The sequence below is a fragment of the Chlorocebus sabaeus genome, chromosome 4 (assembly GCF_047675955.1).
Source record: "Chlorocebus sabaeus isolate Y175 chromosome 4, mChlSab1.0.hap1, whole genome shotgun sequence".
Taxonomy (NCBI): domain Eukaryota; kingdom Metazoa; phylum Chordata; class Mammalia; order Primates; family Cercopithecidae; genus Chlorocebus; species Chlorocebus sabaeus.
Window position 1 is genome coordinate 13,546,985 of NC_132907.1, and position 22,506 is coordinate 13,569,490.

General features: G+C 36.2%; 1 protein-coding gene across 2 annotated transcripts in view; it reads right to left on the reverse strand.

Annotated features, from left to right (window-relative positions):
* Positions 1-22,506, reverse strand: part of VCAN (versican) — a 110,939-nt gene that overhangs the window by 81,461 nt on the left and 6,972 nt on the right. For both annotated transcript variants that reach the window (XM_007977402.3, XM_007977392.3), the window contains exons 2-5: positions 17,542-17,617; positions 10,757-11,131; positions 7,488-7,662; positions 7,276-7,403 (exon numbers count right to left, since the gene is read on the reverse strand). In XM_007977402.3, coding sequence (XP_007975593.3) covers positions 7,276-7,403; positions 7,488-7,662; positions 10,757-11,131; positions 17,542-17,611 — 748 coding nt within the window. In that variant the 5' untranslated portion in view covers positions 17,612-17,617. The remainder of the gene's footprint in view (positions 1-7,275; positions 7,404-7,487; positions 7,663-10,756; positions 11,132-17,541; positions 17,618-22,506) is intronic.

The following is a 22,506-nucleotide window of genomic DNA, read 5'->3' on the forward strand; positions in this document are numbered from 1 at the left end:
ATTTGTAAATCATTTACATGAGAAGACATGCAAATCTAGAATATACAAAGAGCACTCATAATTTAATAATTAAAAAAACAACACAATTATAAGTGGGCAAAGTTTCAGAGTAGACATTTCTACCAAGAAGATTGATAAATAACTAGCAAGCACATAGAAAGATGTTGGAGCTCATTAGCCATCAGAGAAATACAATTTAAAACCACAGAGATACTACTTTACACTCATTAGGATGGCTACACAAAAGGTCAAATAATAGCAAGTGTTAACAAGACTGTGGAGGAATCAGGACCCTAATATACTGCTGATGAGAATGTAAAATGGTACAGCCACATTGAAAAACAGCCTAGAATTTCCTCAAAAAGTTAATAGTAGAGCTACCATTTGACCCAGCAATCCCAATCATTGTAATCCTATCTGTAATGCAATCATTGCTCAAATAAGAATTATGATTTTTTCTAATGAGATATCAGAGATTTGGGGGAGCCTTGAGGGTACTTTCTATCTTCTTGGCTTGCAAGATTGTCTGCTGCTCTACTGGGGAATCTTTGGTGGTCCTGTGAGTTTATGGCAGCAGCAGAAGAAAAAAAGGCATATCCAATCACTTAACGTCTGTGCCTCAGTTTCCTTACAGGCAAAGGTGAGGTTTCTTTTAAAAAGTTCCTGACAAAGATTTCATAAGATTTAAGTTAAATAATACTCCAACCATACAGTAGATGTTTTCCTTCCTCATTCTACTCATGAAGCTACCTCACAGTCAATCTTACTGAAGTCACTATACTGAATAAGGACATCATCTTCCAGAGATGCTCCCCCCATGCTGTGCTTAATTGCTTTCCTCTTTGGCTCTTAGGTAGACTGTTCAAACACTGTACACAGAAGCAACTCCAAGCAAGGTGTGTTAATCTCCAAAGTCTATGTAGGAAGCTACAGAGCATAAGAAGTTTTCGGCATCTTCTAGGCCCAACTGCAACAAATGTGAAGAGATTCTGAAATCAAGAATCACTATTTTAACCATCAGCTGAATCATAGTGTGCAAGAGGCTCTTCAAGCTGATATATGGCTTTTTAACTGAATAAGCCCAGTAAGGAAACAAATCACTAATTCTTAAATAACCTCCATCAGTGAAGTATTCTGTGGATTACATACTGTAAATCTCATTAAAATTAACAGGCAATCTGAGAATCTATAGGAAAAAAATTACACAATTTCCAGATTTGATATCTGATTTTGGTTCAACCAAAACCTCTAAAAAGCTAGAACTAACCCTGCTTTAAGACCTACTTGATGATGTTTATCTAAATGCTTAGATTTTCATGTCTAAAGGAGCTCATAAAGTCACGAAAATGCAAAAGTTGTTTTGGTTCTAGGTGAGTCACAAGAATGATATGGAGGCATTAGGTAAGTCACAGAGGTGACAAAGCCATCTTGGCGTTTGACATCAGGAAACAGTAAAAATAATAACCTATAATTGATGAATAGGTATTAATACAAGAAAAGCAATCCCAGAGAGGACAATTTACTGGGAAGGAATGGAAGGCAAGGAAAATAAATTATCATGAGAGGCCAGAAAGGAGTATCTCTGGGAAGGAGTAATTTCTAAGAGACATCAAAGAAAAGAGTGAGAGGAGAAATACAAAGAGAAAAAAATAGTATCATGGTGATTAAATAATGGTAAAAAGTAGATCTTTTTGAATTTGGTAAATAAAGCAAAGCATTTTTTCAAGTGTTATAGATAAATGGCAAGGTGGTGGTGGAAGGCAGTTTCCAGAAGAGACAAAGATTGGAAAAATACTACAATTACCACCAACTATTTGTTGGAAAACTATTATGTGTCTGTGATTGGAACAGGCTCTTGATTGCAGTTGGGAAAAATATAGAAGTTTATGGTCTTATCTCTACTAGAGCTTACAATAATTTTGCTGAAATAAAACAAACATATAACATTTTATATTTTATGAACACAAAGAAACCAGAAAGCAATTAAGCAATAAATCACATGGAACTAACTCTAAGTAAAGTAGAAGTTCAGAGTCAAGAAATTTCAGTGTGAGCTGCAATAGCCAAAAGGGGGATCCTGGAAGCAGTAAGTCTTCAAGCACAGGCGAAATCACAATGTTGAAGGGATGACGGGTGTGTGCTCCCTGAGAGGAACAGAGCAGACTTGCAAGCAGGAGCAAGCAAAGGGTCTGTGAAGGGCAAGATGCACGTGTGTGGGGTCACACTGAAGAGTGTGGGAACCAAGGGTGAATAGATTGCAGTAGAGCAGGTCTAGGCTTTGAAGACCAGGCAGAGTATATGCTTGTGGATGAAGCCAACAAAACCAACGCACAACGTTAAGTAGGAGAATTACATGGCAATGATGTTTAAGTGTTTTGATGGTAGTAAAACAGATCCCCCGAAGTACTCTTAAAGTGATGGGGACTATATGTGACAACCAAAACCAAAAATGAAACTCAAAAGTGATTCACAAACTAGAAATATGGGTATGAAATTCAGAAGAGAATTCGGGGGCTAAACATGCAAAACTAGAAATTAACATCTTCATTGTTCACTTATTAGTTCTTTTGGTATTCTTTCATGCCCCATAGGTCCCACAAGACTTTTGGCTTACAATTTATGTATAAGAGAACAAAAATGAAATTAAACAAACTAATAAGAAAATTAAAGCAATAAAAAAATCAGGAAGCTGGTAGGATACTGATGGAGCCTAGAGAAGTGTGAAACTATCCAGAAAACAATTGTAAAGTAAGGTGAGTAGGGAGGCACTAATGGTTTAGAAGCTAATTCATTAATTCACTCATTTATTCAGCTCTACCTATGGAGCACCTATTATATGCTAAAGAAATATTAGGCATACAAAAATGAACTTGTATGTTTCCTTCTTTCCCCAAATCCATAGTTTAGTAGGAGAAAAAGAAGTATAAGCAAATATTTGCAAGAAGGTAATTATAGTCATACATTCAAGGTTCAGAGATGATAAAGATGAGAAGAATCAACCAGGTCTTCAGGAGGGAATATGAGATGAAAGAGAGTGCCCACAGTATAGGCCTGTCAAAGTGCTGGGAAGTTTGTGTAAAAAAACAGGGAATTGGAATAGTAGGATAGTAGTTAACCCAAGTGAAGTAAATACCAAAAGGCAGGGCTATATAGAAAATGCAGGCCATAAGAGGATAGGCCTATGTCATAAGGGAAAGAAACTCCTGAACCAACCATTCGTCAGGTCTGGGGACAAGACTGGAAGTATTGACTCATTTGCAAGGAAACTAAGTGGGTCAACAATGAAAGAAGGTAGTAGGACCTCATCTGCAATCCTCCAATTTATCTGTGGGGTAAATTAAATGCCTAAAAAAGAAACTTGTTTTTTAAAGTACCTGCTACCATCAGGAAGCCAAATAAATAGTCAGTCTATTAATTTCATTCTTAAATAATTCCGATCCTTTACCTAATTTCTTGAGCCATTTAATCATCTCAACTCTACCTTAAAACCCTCCCAATGTTTTCCAAATCTGTCTTACTGGGAAACAAAGTTTAAAATTCCTAATAAGGATTATTTTGTGGATCTTAATTTCTAGATTCCCATTTACAAATTTTAATTTCATTAATTTCTTAATAATAGCATTATATTACTGATTGAATCATGTCTAATAAGCCATCATATTTTCCAGACCATTTCTAAGAACACAAGCTGATATTTAAATGTTTACTAGTGAATATAGCTAATGTAATTACTCTTTAACACTTAATAGGTTATTTTGAAAAGCAGAATTAAGTATTCATTGAATATGCATAACTGTTATAATCACCACCTTAGGAAAAGAACTCTACTAGATTTTTCCCCCAAAACTGGCAGGATTTAATTTAGTGCAATTATTTAAATTTTATAGAGAAACACATATGTCAGGAAAATATGACATTATAAAACAAGAAAGGAGAAAAAACAGGTCAACATTCTGTCAACTATATATCTTTCACAATAAATAATTAAATTAAAACAGAAAATTAATTGTCTTTTTGAGCAAGGTTTCATTTTATGAATTGGCTTTTTCATCAGACCATCTGGGATATACAGCTTCTGATCTAAATTAATTGCACCTTGGTTCATAACTCCTGTGTGTGTGTGTTCCATCACATGCATTCTGAATACATCAAAACTTTTACTGTCCCCACCATTTCTCATACACACACACTTGGCTCCCCCAAATACAATACAATATAGGTGGGAATTATTTGACTCATGAATTTAGCAATGCCTCTTACAAGGAATCTTGACTCACCTTCAAATAATCTTTTATCAACATGGTAATTGAAGTACCAGATGTAATTTTATGTAGTCAACTTTCCACAAGAATTTTTATTAATTCACAGATTAGCCAATGGTCTTTACTTCAAAAGGGAAGACATATACTTCAGTTAAGAAATGAAAGAAGCCTTACAAGAATGATTTCATGATCTTCCTCTTACCTCATCAACCATAAAAGTTACCTTTCACCCCCATTCCTGCTCACATTCAAGCCAAGAAAGAAAAGAGCAGTGTCCAAAGATTTGATACTTAGTCCAAGAGTCAATAAACAAGGAGGAAAAAAATGTCAGGAACAATGTTATTGTAAACATGGTGAATATCCTCCAGATTTGTCAAGTTTCTTCTATGAAACAAATAAATGCCTTGTTACTTTGCTGACACAAATTTCAGCCAGTGCTTGAATTAATATTTGAACTGACTCTTTTATATTTCTCTTCCAAGTTTTACATATTAAAACAAAAAGATTAAAATTCTGTTGATTTGGTATAAAGACCCTAAGTAAAGTTATGCTATATTCCACATTACAAGTTTTCAGTTACCAAATATGTAGATTTATCCAAAATAACTTTATAAACTACAGTTTGGTTACATTGGGACATAAACTGGCTTCCTTAGAAGTGACTGTGTTTATGGAACTGGGAGAAGACGTCTATAAGACTAGTAAGTCCTTCATCATGGGAGATATACATTCATCCTCAGAGCTCCTCTTCTGACAGAGTCCAGTTCCTGAACACTGGTTATGATACTATGAGCAGATTGTGGGGAGCCATTATTCAATGAAGACAGTGTGACTAGGAAATCCCTGGAAGGACTCCCACCACCAAGACTTGTCAAAAGTTCTTCAAACAATACTTGCAGAGGCCCTGAAATTTCTGGGACTTCTATAAAATCCCTCTCTGGGCTTGAAAAAATAATTTTGAATTTGGGCAGTCCATAGCCTTAGAGAGCTAAGAGCTGATAGTACCTCTATCAGAGCAAACTGAAAAACAAACACACGGGGGTTCTCTAGAGCTCTCTGGCTGGTGGCTTCCTGGGTACATAAGCCTGTCTTGCCACCAAGGGATCTGGCTTGGGATGCTTATTCATATTTGAATCAGGCCATGAAAGCCCACCATTTAAATAATATTTGGTAAAGAGCTTTTAGGCTAATTAGATCTTACATATACTTTTGCAAAAGCTACCTCAGGATCATTTCTAGTATTACTAGCATTTCAGATATTGTTTATAACTATCACCCTTGCAGATATTACACTAAGTTAAAACAACAGTGATACAAATTCCCACCTTACCAAAATAGCAGCAACCCAATTTATTTCCTAGATTATTTAATCAGATTCTCCTACCAACAATCTTCTATTATATTTTTTAAGTCAATTAAAATAAACGCAAGAGAAAAGCTCTAGTTTTATATATTTCAACCATAGCTTGGATGTTATGTTTTCCCTTTTCCTATATACAAAAATAAAATTTGCTCACATCTGCACTTTTGGTTTAGAAAATACATCTGGCAATCTTCAGTGATAGTGAAAATAAGAATGCTAAGATTCTAGAGAACCACACCTAAGCACCCTTTTTGAAAGTAGGCCTTCTGATGCAAATTTAGTCAAGACATTAGGAAAATATCAGCTGCTTATATTCTAGCTTTCAGGCTCTAAGGTTGCTTATTCAAGTCACAGAATCAGGGAATCACAGAAATTTAAGGTTGAAAGAGACCATAGAAATTATCTAGTCCAGCCTCCTCATTTTAAACATAAGAAAATTCAGATCATTCTTTTTATGTGCACCTAGTCAAAATTAAAAGTATAATTTAATTTAACACTATTATCTATACCTTTAGGATTCTAATAATAGCTGTTAATACAAATGAAAATAAAAAGTTGTAGAAACTTCTATTCCATGTGCCTTTATTTTATTTATTTATGTATTTGTTGAGACAAGGTCTCGCTCTGTCACCCACGCTGGAATGCAGTGGCGCAATCTCGGCTCTCTACAGCCTCTATCTCCTGGCTCAAGTAAGCCTCCCACCTCAGCCCCCCTGTCCCCCACCCACTTCTTCCACTCCCTGAGTAACTGTGACTACAGGCACATGCCACCACACCTAGCTAAGTTTTGGTATTTTGTAGTGACATGGTTTCACCATGTTACCCAGGCTGGTCTCAAACTCCTGAACTCAAGCTGTCTTCCCATCTAGCCCTCCCAAAGTGCTGGGATTACAGGCGTGAGCCACTATGCCCGCCCCCCTGCACCTTTATAATAAAGCTGCACCATGCTCTTTAGATGTCAGCACTATTGAACTCAAATTTCTCTTTAAGAATCTAACTCAGGCAACGGAGAAATGACAGTGCCAAAATCAGACTGTAAGCAACTTAGAAGGAAGGGCTATATCTTAACTGACTTCACATCTCTAACAACTAGCAGAGTACCTATAAAAATCACAGTAGGTGATTTTTTATGTGTTAACTGGTTTAATATATTGATTGGTTGAATGAAGGAAGGATTGCTCTGAATATTAGTGTAACAAAATAAACAGGAAGTGAAACTTGAAAATTCCTGCTGGGCTAGTTTACAGAGTTATTTAGTTAGCTCTGGGGTGTTTATCAGTACTTGGATTCACCGTGGATTGTCTTCACATGATTTTTATCTTATGCTCTCACCAGAATAGGTACCACCCTTACAGCTTTCTATTCTCAATGCTCTAAAAGTGTATTGGAAACAGTCCAAGAGCAGCATGACTGTAAGAAAACCTGCCATTAACTGAAGACATTTCTAACCTGCATAACCATTTACACACTCCTCCTTCCATTTCCACTTTAATTTCGGCTTATTTTACCACAAAATCATACAGTCGTATAAACAAAATGCCACCATTTGGAATCCAAACAAGCACGAAGAATTGCTCTATTCCAATGCACTTCTGGTCTTCCCTCAATTTTCTCAGTTCATACAAAGATACAGAAGCTCAAACATCTTACCATCCAGATGATCCACATAACAGTACACATCGTAAGTTTCCTGGGGAGAACGGAATCCATAGGTCCTGACTCCTGCCTTTCCCATCATATCTCCATAACAGCCTACTCGGGGAGCCCGGATGGGATATCTGGGGAAATAAATGGCTAGTTAGTGGCACTTTCTTCTCACTCTCAAGTTAATAATGAAGGCCTGTGGCCCCCAGACCTCTTACCTGACAGTCTGATCAGCCAGCCAGCCTGCGTCACACTGCTCAAATCCATCTTCATAGGCGGCAAAGAGCTGCTCTGGAGTTGCTATGACCGCCCCAATGTCCAAACAAGCCTTCTGAGCAGCCTCAAAATTCAGTGTGTACCTGCTGGTTGACGCCCTGTAGTGAAACACAACCCCTGCAAAGACAACAGCAAACAATTGCCAGCCTGTTCAAATCTCCCACTGCACTGTGCAAAATTTCTCATTGGAGTAATGTATCAACTTAGTTGGATACACAGTGATATCATAATAATCATTTACTTTTACTTTATGCAGCATTATGCAAAATCATGTTGATTTGAGGGACTCCAAACATGCCATTCATCTAGACATCCCATTCTGCTCCATCAGAACATTTCCTAGCAGATCTCCTAGATCCAAGAAAGAGATTTAAGTCACTGAATCCCAACAGTTGTCCTGATTGCAGGTAGTATTCAGTCTATCATGGGAACACCAGATACCTAAAGGGAGTAGATTCTGCAGAAGATACAAAGACCTAAAGGGACCACAGGATCAACTTTTACTTCAGGACTTTATCCAGGGTCAACCCAATGTTTATGCATGAAACACTCACCTGTCTCATAAAAATATTCACTAACACCACTTCCTCCAAATATAAAACACTGAGATATTTACCTTCAGAGACAATGTACCAGAGTGGGAAAGACACTGGACTATTTATGAGTGAGAAGACTTGTTCCAATCCCTAATTGGCTCCTTACTTTTATACAAGTCAGTTTCTCTGAGCTTTAATTTCCTGACCCATAAGGTGGAACTAAAAATATGTATGTTACTTGATTGGTGTGAAGGTCAAATTAGGTAAAGGATTTTCAAATGTTGAGTAGACCACCATGTATCATTCAAATGTTTATCATATTCTTTACCTGACCAGCATAATGTAGCGTCTCTGCTATGACAGATAACATGTATAATTTTCATCCAAAGAAAGCCTGAAATAAATTATCAAATTCTTCCTAGTAGAAGCTCCTGATACTTGCCTCAAATTCCACTTTGTTGTATGTTAGGGGTTGTATAAACTAGTGGTTCTGAATTGTGCTCCAAGGCTCAAGAAATTTTCAAAGGGATGAGGATAGAGCAAGCAAGGGGGTGGAGCTCTGGATCCTCTCTTCCCATGTCAACAAGAGTCTCTCCATTTTTAGCTGGAGTAAATATGATGACTCATTTCTGCAAGACATCAAAGTGGATTGAACTAATGTGCCAGAGAAGTCACTGAAAAATAGAAACTGAGGCAACTAGGTCTTATGAATGAGATTTTATTAAGAGTCCTCCCACTTAAGAACACTTTTTGTTGTTGTTATTTGGAATAAACTGTGGTTTCCAAGATACATGCCGCTCTTCTTATCCCTAGTAATTTCCTGGGATTGACAACAGTTTATCTTCTGCAGCCTGACTTCTAGCTATAAGACTGTCTCCCACGTGTTCATCCTTCTGTCATCAGATCGTCTCTGTCTTCCAAGTTATATTACTACAGTAATATAACTACAGGGGAAAAGACTACCCATCTCATAGATAAGTACCTCAGATCAGTGCCAACACAAAAAGACCTGCACAGGCACTAAGTAGATGCAATGACAACTAGCATTCATTTTCTCATTTCTGATATTTTATGACTCAAATAGGAGATTTTGCCAAAAAATAAATAATAATAATAATAATAATCAAATGACAATTTGTACCTTCACAGAACCTCTCTAAAATTGCCAGGAAATACATATGGTGCTATCTGGTGAATATAAGAGATAGCTTAAAATGATCTCTAAGGCTTAAGCAAGAATTTGAATAGATTTAGATTAGTTTAATGTTGATCAAAGCTTCAAATCATCTTCTTGGTAATTAAAAATCTTCCATGTGCACTGAAGATTGGCAGTAAAGGGGCACAAAGAGGCCTCCTCGACCAAGGCAGGGAACTTCAATCTGTATAAGTATCTGCAGTTGCTGGAATAATTTGAAGACCCCATGGAGCTAAGGAGATTAAGTGGAGGATTTTCATTGTTTCAGAGGGGCAAGGGGCAAATCCATTGCTAATTCTTTAATGATGAAAAATTGTAAGAAGTTGTTAAACTCCTTTGGGGATTTTAAAAAGTGATATGTAAACAGAAGAGTGAGAGAGAGAGAAATCACAGTAGTGAGGCTAACGAAAATAAATGATAAAAAGGTTAGAAGAACCCAGGATACTTAGTGGATGCCTAGACAACATAAAAATAGATTTATAGAAGGAAGCAATAGAATTTGAATATAAAAGGGTATTTATAAAGTTAATGTGTTGCATCTGAAATTCAAAGTATTTCCTTTTGGCTACACAAGAAAGACTTTTAATAAAACCCTTTGTATATATTTCTGAAAGGTAAATATTTTATAGGGAAATGGAGGATTGGAAGAAAATCTGTTCCATCATGTCTGGGTATTAGAATTTTGCTTAATAACTTGCCAAAATATTACGCTTCCAAGAGCTACCGCATTATGTGTGTACCCAATTAAAGCAATTTTTCTTTGCTTTGTCTCCCAACTTAAATTCAAATGACATATAAACCACCCCTGAAAAGAGGGTGAAACTAAAATGTCTCACTGCAATACTTAATGGATAACAACTAGGATATTAATCTTAAAAAATATACTAAATTTCTGTTTGATCAAGTTCAAATATTTATTAAGTCTTGGCCTTTTTAAGACTCTGATATGTACCAGGGTTTTTATTAAATACCTTATTTCTTCAGTGTAAGTTAAGATAGAATTTCTTAAAAGCAAACTCAAATAGTTTAATGATCATATTAAGAGAGAAAAAAGGGGGAAAGGGTTTTCATGTATATATGTATATGTATGTGTGTATATGTATGTACATGTGCATACACACATATGTAATAATTTTTAAAATGTAGATTTGCCTTTAGAGTCTTGAAAAAGAATCACTGATAAGACTCAACACTGAAGTAATGATTATTAAATTATGTGTCATGCCTTGAGGTATTCGTTATTTTCAGTACACAATACTTTCCTTCATGGAATCAATGAAGCGGTTGCCAAAAATGCACCTGCCTTGACCTTTGAATGAATACCAGTTCATTTTTGGTGAAAGATATGGGCTACTGAATTGATGGGTGTTTTTCCGCTCATCCAAACCCCAAACAACAGTTACTTCTGAGTGCTATTTCACAATGCTTCTGAACCAGGTGTCATGTTATACTACCTTCTTGCGGATACTAAAAGCCTTACCATCCACAGCCAGTGACACCGTGTCTTGCGTGTCATCAATCCCATACATGACGTCACAGCGGTAGAGGCCCGCATCACTTGCCAGCAGCTTGACCACGGTGAGGGAGGCATCGCCCACGGCCTCGGGATGTGTGGGCACAGACACTCTCCCTTTGTAGTCCTGACCAATCTTGATATTTCCATTTTGGGCCACAAGGACAGTAGTCTCTTTCAAATCTTTTCCATTTTTGTCCACTTCAATCTTAGACCATTTGATGCGGAGAAATTCACTGGTGTTGTAACTGGGTGGCAAAGTAGGCATGGTTGAAAAATGACAAGGTAGGCTGACTTTTCCAGAGAGGGAGCCCCTCACAGGTGGGCTTTTTCCCACTTTGACTAGAGGAAAGAGAAAATACCAAATTAACAATCTTAAAATACCCAAACTGAATCTATTCAATATGTGAATGAATAAGCAACCCTTATAACAGTTTGGTTACATCTTCAACATGTGAAATAATTAGAATGACTTTATATAAAGAGAACAGCATACAATTTCATTGATGTTTTACAACAACAGGGATTAATAATGTTCATTTCTATGTATGTCGCATCATTCATTTTAAAATATTTTTAACTTAGTGTTTAACATGAACAAAATAAGCAATAAAATAAGGCAAGCATAAGAGGTCAAGCAATTAAGGGCAAAGAAGGGCAGACTAGAATCCATAGGGCAGGTTTAAAGGACTGAACCAACATTAAGAAGAGCAGCTGAAAGATGAAAATTATGTCTACAGGTCAAAAGACAAAAAATGTTTGTTACGATAACTGCCACATTACCTTAGAGGAAATGAAAACAAAATTCAAAGATGAAGTGAAAATAAAAAGTGCTTCATAGGACTGGAACGAGGGAAAGTCTAACATTTGAAGGATGCTCTTTGGTCCTGTGTTGGAACCAAAGGCTTTCATAATTATAACAAATCCAGCTACCATCACTTTGCAGTGAGATATTACCTTCAATTATAGAGTGGGGAAAGGTTGGTTTCTGTTCACCTAACCCTCCTAAAATATTTATCTGCAGAATGTCCTTCTGTTTAAACTCTTAAACTGTTAATGATAAAGAATAGATTGACTACAGTTTAACACCATTACATGCAAAATAAACATTCTTTCACTCTTAGAGTAATCCATCCCTTTCTCTCCCACTCTCCTCTCCATCTTCCAGCCTCTATTAATTAAGCTAGACAATATGTTAGTAATAATGGAAGTTGTTGATAATGCACAAACAATGCTCACTTCATGAAAATATGGTCAACAAGTTAATAGTAGCCTCTAGGTGAAATGAAATAATGATTTTTAACCAATGAAATGATGTATATCTAACACTCTGCTAGTGGTCAAACATATTGGAAACATACATCTCAACATGGGCATGCACTGGAAATGATATCACTCTTGATGTAAACACTGTGGATTCTCAATGTAAACACAGTTGGAGAAAAGCATTTTGAAAATTGCAAGAAGATACTATGGAGATATTATACCCTTTAAGAAAAAAAAATTCTGTTGCTAAAGATTAAAATTTTAACCTAAAAAAAGATTGGCCTATAAAATATTTCATGTGATGCAAATAAATCCAAAATAATTAATATAGTATCGTATTTAATGTACTTACAATATAAATCATTAATTTATTTCAGTTGTATAATAACCATTGTCATCATGCATTTATTACTTTATTAATCTACATATAGCTTATCCAAAACAGACTTAAGCACTTAATGAAATTAAATAAAAACAAAATGAAGTGTGCTATTAGCTGTAGTAAATTATCCTTTGAAATATTGCTAAGACTGTTATCATTTTGGAATATAATTACAAGGGAATAATTCCACTTTTAATGGCCTCCTTGGCTTACAAAGTAAATTTTCTAACTTAGCTCAACTGTAAAGTAAAACTGGTCCAATTCCTTACTAAGGATGCTCCACTGAGAGGAAGGATAAGCTCCCAGATGGCTGCTGAGAGACCTGAGTCAGAACACATGTCTCCTGACACCTAATCAAGGAATCTTTTAGCTCTGGTGTGCTTCCTCTGCCCCTAAATTAAGCAAAAGAAGTGTTCATTTCAGTTCCTTTTCAAAGTCTAGATGCATCCTATTTCTATAAGTATTTAATTACTATCTGAACTGAAATCTTTTAGTAATTTCATGATCTTTTTAATAAATCCATAAGGTTCACAGAGGACTCTCTGAAAGTACCTTCTACCTATTTCATATTCCTTTAATTTGGACCTGATTAGGGAGATGATGATAACACAAAGATATGGTTCTGAGAAGAGAAAGGGTGAGAATTTTGTGCTCTAAAAATCCCCAAATTTATATTCATCATATGTTCTAGGAAATCTCATATTCCTTCCTGAAGAATTATTTAGATGACTAACTTTGCCACAAATAAAGTACTATTTTTAAATGGAAAAATAAACAGCTTTATCATCAACTTCAATTCTGGTACGAATTTTGAAACTCTTTATTGTGTCCTTTAAAATTTGTTTAAAATAAATGTCTTCCAATTCTTCAATATTTCTTACCAAATTATATTTATCTTCACTATTTTAAGTATACAGGGGCAGACATAAGACTCAACCCAATCTATCCAATAGGGTGGTTTCTGAAACACAGAGTATTGCTAAACAACTGTGCTGTAAAGAAAAGGTATGTTGGAACAAAATAGTGTTAAAAAGCAATTTCCCAAGGGCTGTTTATTGTTCTAGATGTTTATATACATAAGAAAATTAAAAGCTTTGGTTGGATATAAATAATATACTCATGTGCATACAATCTTAACAAGATTAACAAAAAGCTGTGTGGTCAAATCTTTTGTGTATTAAATCTCCGGTCTTAATGCACTGGGTCACAAAAATGAAATTCACTAAATCTAAATATTTTAAGAAAGAAATTCAGTAGTTCAGAGTATAATGTTTACAGAGTATGCATGTTTAAAAGAAATCTGCTACCTGCAGGAATTTGTCTGAAACGCTGACAATTCAAGTAATAAAAATGAATCCTAACAAAATGTTGGCTGTTACCGATGGTTTGTGGTCCAAATGAGTACAGTAAGGGAGAAATCACTAAATAATGAATAAGCAAATACTCCTCATTCTCTGTCAGTAGATTCCTCAGAGTAAAGATGATGTAAATTCCATCTGCACAGTTTGAGCAAACACACACCCACAGATCTTGGCCAAATAAATGTCAGATTGAGAATATGGGAATTTATCACCCTTTCAAGTGACAAATATCACTATCTAATTCATTCACTTATTCATGACTGTGCATGACTGTTTCCTACTATAAGGGGAACATCAAAATAACTAGGCCAGTGGTAGATAATCAAAGATTAGGACAGTTTATAAGATAATATAATGTGTATTGTTAAAGGAAATGGTTCTTCCTGGGTTAAAATAAAGCCCATAACAATAGACAAGGTGTTCATTTATGTTAGTCATGGACCTCGTCAGTGACTGGGATAAACAGAAAAAACCTTAAGATGAAAGTACTTGTCTTGACTCAACAACCGGTTACTACTGTGTTTTCCACTATAAATCCAGAATATCTGTTTTACATGGATCGTATATTTGCAACTTTCACCTCTCATATAAAAAAATTCTCCTGAAATTAGTCCCCAACTAATTACATCTAATAATAGTGATCATGGATTTACAAAGAATAGGTACAGACATGCAGAAATTACTCAATGTTGTTGGCTATCAAAATTATTTTTGTAAACACTGTAAAGGAGCTACACCACAAGTTGTTTTTCGTTGCGTGAGTTCTTTCTTTAAGTGGAAAGTCTAAATTTCCGCCGAGGGATGGTCACCTACTACTTTCCCTGTAAATTCCCTCCAATATTGCCCATCCAAATGCCACTCCTCTTTTCATATCCTTTTCTCCATCTTCACTGGTTGCTGTTGTCCTTTCCTCTCTGTGACCTTCACCTTCACCTCCCAAAAACTTTGAGGAAGACAACTCTTAGGCTTCACCATCTGATTAGTGTGTCTTCATGATCCAGTTGGTGGAGCCTAGACTCTAAACACTATCCGGGTGATCCACTGTGGCATTTATTTATTTATTCACTCATTTTGTCAACACACAAAATGACTAAGTGCTGTCAGTGTGTCAGGCACTCTGCTAGAAGATTAAAGGCCTTTTTGCAGCTTACAGTAGTCTACTTGGGAAGAAAAGCAATTACTTATCCCAAGAGCATGGTAGATGTTATTATACCTGTAACAGCACAGGAGACAAGGGGAACATGGAGGAGGAATTTATTTATTTATTTATTTATTTATTTATTTATTTACTAGTTATTGAAATAGGGTCTCGGTTTGACGCCCAGGCTGGAGTGCAGTGGTGCGATCAGGACTCACTGCAGCCTCGACCTCCTGTGATCAACAATTCTCCTGCCTCAGCCTTCCCAGTAGCTGGAATTATAGGTCCAAGCCATCATGCTCGGCTAATTTTTTTAAATTTTTGTAGAGATGGGGTCTCACTGTGTTGCCCAAACTGCTCTTGAACTCCTGGGCTCAATCTCTCTTCCGACCTTGGCTTCCCACAGTGTTGGGATTATAGGCATGATCCACTGCACCCAGCCAAGGAGGAGCTTTTAAATTGGTTAGAAACGGGAATCCGGAGGCGAAAAGGGGAAAGAGAGCCAACCAGGAGTCAATTTGTCCTTGACTCCTCTCATGCCCTCACTACACACCTCATCCAATCCATCAGTGGGTCTGACTCCTCCATCTCCACATATCCAATTCACTTCTCTTCATCTCTACTGCTACATGATCTAAACTACCCCCCTCCCCCCATGTCATGCACAGGCTACCACAATAACCTCCTAAATGATATCTCTGCTGCTACTCTTGCTCTGCTACAATCATTTCTGCATAGATTATCAAAAAGAGAATTTGTAAAACATTCATCAACTCACATCTTTCTTTGCTGAAACCCTTCAATGCTTCCTACTGCACTTGGAATAAAATCTAGACTTTTTTTTTTTTTTTGACACGGAGTTTAGCTCTTGTTGCCCAGGCTAGAGAGAAATGATGCGATCTCGGCTTACTGCAACCTCTGCCTCCCGGGTTCAAGTGATTCTCCTGCTTCAGCCTCCTGAGTAGAAAATCTAGACTTTTTTAAACTCTACAATGTTCCATATAGATAAGAAGTATAACATGGTGGTAAAGAGCACACACTCCCATGAACTGGTTCATCTCCAAGATTTGCTTCTTACTGGGTATGGGCTTTCGAGCAAGCTGCTTAGTCTCTCTTGGTATCACAGTTTCCTCAATAGAACACATGGGTGTGGATGTTTCAGTGAGTTAATGTTAAGCACTTAAAACAGTTCCTGGATCATAGGGAGTTCTATTCAAGTGTTGGGTGTTATTATTATTTAGATGAGCTGTTTTCTGCTAATCTCTCTGTTCATGTCTCCTACTTTCCCCTTGATCACTGCTCTTCAACTATAGTGACATTTCTGCTATTCAAACACACTATGTTTCTTCCTAATTTACAGACAGGTCTTGGCTGGCTGGTTCCTCATCATCATTCTCATCTCACTTTAAGTGTCACTTTCTCAAGGAGGTCTTATCAACTTTCTCCAACTCAGGCCACTCTCTATGATGTCACTCTGTTTTATGTTCATCAATTTGAAAGTACCTGGATTGTTTGTTTACTTGTTTATTGCTGGTCTCCTATAACTAGAGAAATAAGTTTAATGAAAGATATGTCAATTTTGAGTCCTTCATGGGTATATTCCTGGATACCCAGAATAATATCTGGCACAAAGAACGTATTCAAAAAATATCATCAATGGGTGAACAAATGAATGGGTGAGTGGGAGAAATAGATGGATGGATGAATGGAGGGATGGATGGATGGATGGATGGATGGGTGGATGGATGGATGAATGGATAGATGTTGATAAGTGAACAGATGGAAAGATTTTGGACAGATGAATGGATGGCTGGAGGTATGGATGGATGAATACATAGATGATGGATGGATGGATGGATGGGTAAATAAAAAGATGGATGATAGATAGAGTGATACTTAAACTTTTGCAAAAGGAATTCATCTAGAGAACCATAAAAGATGAGTCTGACACATACGTGTGAGGAGGAAATGGAATCTGAGTCTGGAGAGGTACATTAGACAGACAGAAGCAGATGAGTGAAACTCTTGGATAGTATCTTTCTTCAAATTCCTTGATATATCACCTTGAATATATTAAATAATAAACTTGGAATTGTAGAACCCTCATTGGAAGAATATAAAATTTCAAATTAAAAAACTAGGGCATAAGCATATCCAACTGCTTTTTTAAAACAGAAAATTAAGGGAAGTAAGGGCAAAAACATGGCTGTCAGCTTTCTCTTTATCTTCTCAATTCTTTTCAAATTCTAGCCCGCTGGGTGTTTAATAGTGTTTCTTTTTTTGCATAGGAAAGTTTTTGATAAATAGTGTTAGAATTTTAAAATATGCCCAATACCATATACGAGGTTTTTTGCAAAGCCTAAAAGTAATCAGGGAAGTTACTGAAAGCTCACTTGCATCATTAGCATCCTATTTATTATTTTGTTTTGACTTATTTATTTAAAACTAATGTTTTTAGTCCAATAATATTTTAACTAATAGTTTTCAGCACTTAATAGATTTTAAAAATCAATCTTTTATTCCAGTGACTCCACATTGCCATTTCGTCCTCCAGCACTTACATTTTTATTTCAATTAACACCAAAGAAGTTGTTAGCACACTCACCTTTATGTAGTGCATGGGTTGCTATTAAGGTTGAACACATCCATAAGATGCTGTTTATATTTATCAACATCTTGGCCTATAAATTAAGAAAAACACAAAGTAAATTACCAGCATTCAGGTTTAGAGCAGGTCATAAATCACACGCTTTTTGTGCATTGTATGTAATAACGGTAGTATTAAGTATTAAGTAATAAGAGTAGAAGAAGTAGCTCCTCTTGGACTACAAAAACAGGAGGAAACTTGTAATAGCAGAAGTTATCTCAATGCTTTATTAATTTGAATCTCATCCAATGCAGCCATTGCCAAAATCATTCCAGAATACAGTTTGGGAACATATAACAGTGTGGATGTGTGTGTGACAACCACAAGTGGGTAGGCTGTAGGAAGAACAATAGAGACCACAGCTCAAGTAACTAGTGGCTAGGAGCTGGCACAAAGAGAAATGGGTGATCACAAAGTCTATTTAGAAACAGAAAGCTGATCATAAATGGAGCAAGAGAAGATGGGGAGCAATAGAGAGAGATGTTGAATGAAAGACATCTTCATCAAGTGTAAGGTGAGAAGAAACCAATTGGTGGTTCATGCACATAATACCAAAACAGAGAATAAGGACTTCAGCACAGACTTTTTAAAGCACAGACTCCATGTAGTTTCTAGCTGGCTAAACAAACAAAATAAATGTATTATAAGGAGGTGTTAATTACAAAAGTGACCAGTTCTTGCCATGAATTTTAAAGTGGTACCAACAGTTCTAAAGTCTCAAGAGTAAAGAATGAAAGAAAATACCCTGTACTGAGTCAAGAAACTGCCCTGGCTTTGCCATTTAATTTATTGCATGACTTTGGAAAAGACATTTAACAATCTGGGTCTCAGAGTGTTCCCTTCGAGCTCAAATTTCAAGGCAGCTATAATTATGAGGAGGATAAGTACCAGTGTTGGGGAACCATCTAGAAATCAAAGTGCCAACTTCAGAAGAATGGCAAAAGATTATTTGGTCTCCACAGTTGTGCCCTCCTTGGTAACATTTAGAACTATTCTATAATAGCCATGTGTTTCTCCTTTCTAACACAACTCTGGTTCCATTCTAGTGCCTACCCTCAGCCATATACTTCGGAGGACCTGGGTCAAACCCCAGCCCAAGGGATGATCCTGATATCCTAAGGCAGTTACAGAGGTCCCATTCCCTTTTCCGATGATTGGATTTGGAACAGTTTATAATATAGTTTTGGCCAGTGAGATGTGAGGGGATCTCTTCCTCCAGGGAAGGGCCCCTGGGAAAGATAGATTCATCCTGAGAAGAGAACAAAGGAAGAGGTGGTCAGTTTTCTTCCCTGGACATTATCATGCTGGAATATTTCTGCTGGAACTGTTGTAGGGATTTTGCATCCATAAGTAAGTGAGATACCTCTGGAAATGAAGCTGAGAAAGAATCAGCAAAGGCGAGGCGTAAGTCCTTAAGGATTAGACCCAGAGTGGACCATGCCTTTGAACTTCATTTTTATATGAGATTATAAATGTCATTATTGTTTAAACCCAATAAAATCGTGACTTTTTGTTCCTTACAGCTGAAAGCATCCTAACTGATATATATTTTTTTAGTTGGGACTCTGAATAACTTCCTTGGAAAATAAATTCTATATTATTTAGCAAACCTAGATTGAAAACAAGCAAATGCTGAATTAGTCATAAATTACAAAACTGATCTTGAACACTTGAACATAAATTGGGCTTGGATTTGTACAGTATTTAATAAATTAAGACCTGTTTTCTTAATATTTTTCTGCATTTGATTTCTTCATATATTTTGAAATGAAAATTAGACCTTTTCAAAACAAAATTTTAAAATTATATAATTCTAGATATTTCCTGAAGAGCTTTTTTTAAGCTAATACATTATACATCCTATATTTTCCATCTATAGACCAACTGATAATTCACAATGAAAAACATATGGTCGATAATCTTAAATTAACCCTGCTAATTAAGTTTGTTATTTATCATATAATCACTAGGATCTAGTAATGGATTTTGTTAAACACTAACTGGGAAATGCCATAATGCTTCTACGTTTCTGGATTTCTTATAAGACAGCACAGCAAGCGGGAAGTATACACCACATGTCTATGCTATTACAATATTTCAAGGAAAAATAAAGGTATCAATTGCACAGCCAAAGTAAAAGATTGTATTTTATCATAAAAAGGTGCTAAAGAAAATGCATTCCATGAGTATTAGCTGAATCCAAATAAGAACTCTTTCTTTAATTATCCTTATAAATAATAATGTCCTACTTTCCTTCAGGAAAATTTGTTCTCTATTTTTTATTTTTCTTTTTTTCCAGGAAATCTTTATAAGCCTAATTTTAAAAGTTTGGGATCCACTGTCAAATAGCCCAGAATGCAAGTTCTGCATTCTCTACTTATATTGTGTGACTTTAGGTAAAATACTATATCTTTCTAAACCTCATTTTCTGTAGCTACTTAGTTGTGAAAATTAGTACTTATTAAAGTGATCACAGGAATTGATAGAATAATGTATATAAAATAAATCTCAGTGATATACAATATATCAGTACGCAATATTTATTATTAAAATTACTAATTCAGACTTTCTGCAGATGTTCTAACATAGTTTCATATCACTAAGAGTACAAAGAATAGTATTTGGGGCTCTTACATTTGAAAATTATACCTAGGTTACCACTATAGTAGCACTATACACTTTATGCTTGGAATAAATCATCCTATAACTTATTGCTATGTACTTCAAATTGTTATCTGTAAACAGGTCTAATCTCCTCTGTAGAACAGTAGGCTTCTGGAAGGCAGAGCTAGTCCCTCATTCAACTTAATAATTCCCACAATATTTCTTCAGTGTCAGGTTCAGAGTAGATCCTTGAGGAATGTTTGTAAATCAAATACATGATCAGTGTCTCTATTTCTTATGCAGAAACACCTTTGAAACTCAGTGCCAACAATTCCTTAACACCCGAAATACTTTTGAATGCTTTTGAATCAGTCCACTTGAAGATTTACCATGACCCAATAATATGATGTTTGCCAATATCTAGAGAGTCAAATCTCATATTAAAAAAACCAAAAGTGTGACCCAGGAAAGGATCTTCTGCATTTGAGTTTCCTACTCAATTTAAATACTAAAAACAAACTCTTTGTGCCACACTCAATCCTTATAAAAGTGTCTTTTGTTGGGGAGAGGAGAATGGTCCTCCATCTATATAGGTATAACAAGTATACATATCACTTTCCCTAAGATTACCCCTAAGACTAGGTAAGAATACAAGGAAGAGATCAGACATGCTCTAAATACATTTGAAAAAGTTGCATAAATATGTTTGAATGAGTTACTCAATTTAAAAATTAGACTATTTACACTAAATATCAGATCTCTAACTTCTTTCAAAAAATCAGAAGGTCTAGCAACACTAAGTCTATATTTCAGCTGGCTGATCATGAGCATTAACCAAGCAGCAGTCTCTCCCCTTGAGTCTGTGTGCTCACGGCCATTACCGCCCCCACTTAGTCTCTTACCCATTTCCACTCCATGCCTCGCCCCTGCAGTCACCCAAGTTTGCAACCCTTGCATTAAAAGATGATCATTTATTTCTATAGTAAATATATCAGAGGGCTTTATTGATGTTAGCTGCCTCCAAACTACATTTCCCTTCCCTCTTCCTTGGAGTCCAAGGCATTCATTCCACTTCTCTGATTTTCTCAAGGCTACGCCCCTATCCTTGGTCATTAAGTTACATCTTGTGTCTTCTATGTTTGATTTTATTAAATGGAAAACTTTCAGAAGCCTCTTTCTTTGTTTTTAGCACCACTCCAAATCCCTATTTCCATTCTTCCACTTTTCCATGTCTCTCTTATAAGCACCGTCTACTAGTGATAACAAGTCTGTCTGCATGGAAAGACCTGAGAGATATGAGAGCGAATGCCTATATTTAGCCTTCTACTCCAGTGAAGTCATTGAGAAGGGAAGAAAGTCATTGAACAATCCAGGTACAGGGTACTGAGGCTGTTTAATTGCCTGGGAGACATAAAAGACAACGTCAATAGAACTTCTATCCATGAGAAATGTCTGCAGGGAGGATAAGGGACACACCAGGGATGGGCAGCCTCAGAGAGAAAGCCAAGATTCTATTGAATAGATATTTAGTATTCTCCCTTGATTTGGGGGAAGCTCAGCTGACAAGGGGTGACTTAAGGACACAGACACGGTGGTTTTGTCCACCATTCTGCTAACTAGTGACCCCAAACAACCAACTTTCTAGGATACCTCAGTTACAAAGTGGATGTAGTGAGTATCAGGTATCATATTGCTCCTCGGTTCTTTCTCACAGAAAGAATCATTGTAATGCAGAGAGAAATCACATGATTTAGGTGTGAAATTTCATGAATTTACTTCATACAAGTAATAGCATCATGTGAATTTATTACTAACCTGAAACTGGATTCCTGATCCTGGACTTGGCTAAGCTTTTTCACATTGTCACCTCTTAGCACTCCTCTGTTCTCTGTCTGGTGAACTCCTTTCTCATTACTCTACCTAAGACATACTGTACTCTATTCCCTTTCCCATGCTCTATTTTCATCTTAGCACATATCACCATTTTGCATATGTGATTGGGAATTGCCTTTCTCTACCTACCATCATAAAAGTTCCAACAGGGCAGCATTTGATGTTTTGTTCACTCCTGTACCCACAACGCCTAGAACACTCAGTAAATATTTGTTAAAAGAATGAATATACACCCATTTTACATAATTAGATGTATACTATATACACAGTTTTGTCTATCAATTTTTTCACTTAAAATACATTGTATTTTGGAGAATGTTCCAAATCAGCAAATACAATTTTTCCATGTTATTTTTGACAGCTGCATAGTTTTCCATTAGGTGGAATACGGCAACTTTTATTTAAACAGTTCCCTATGATGAGCCT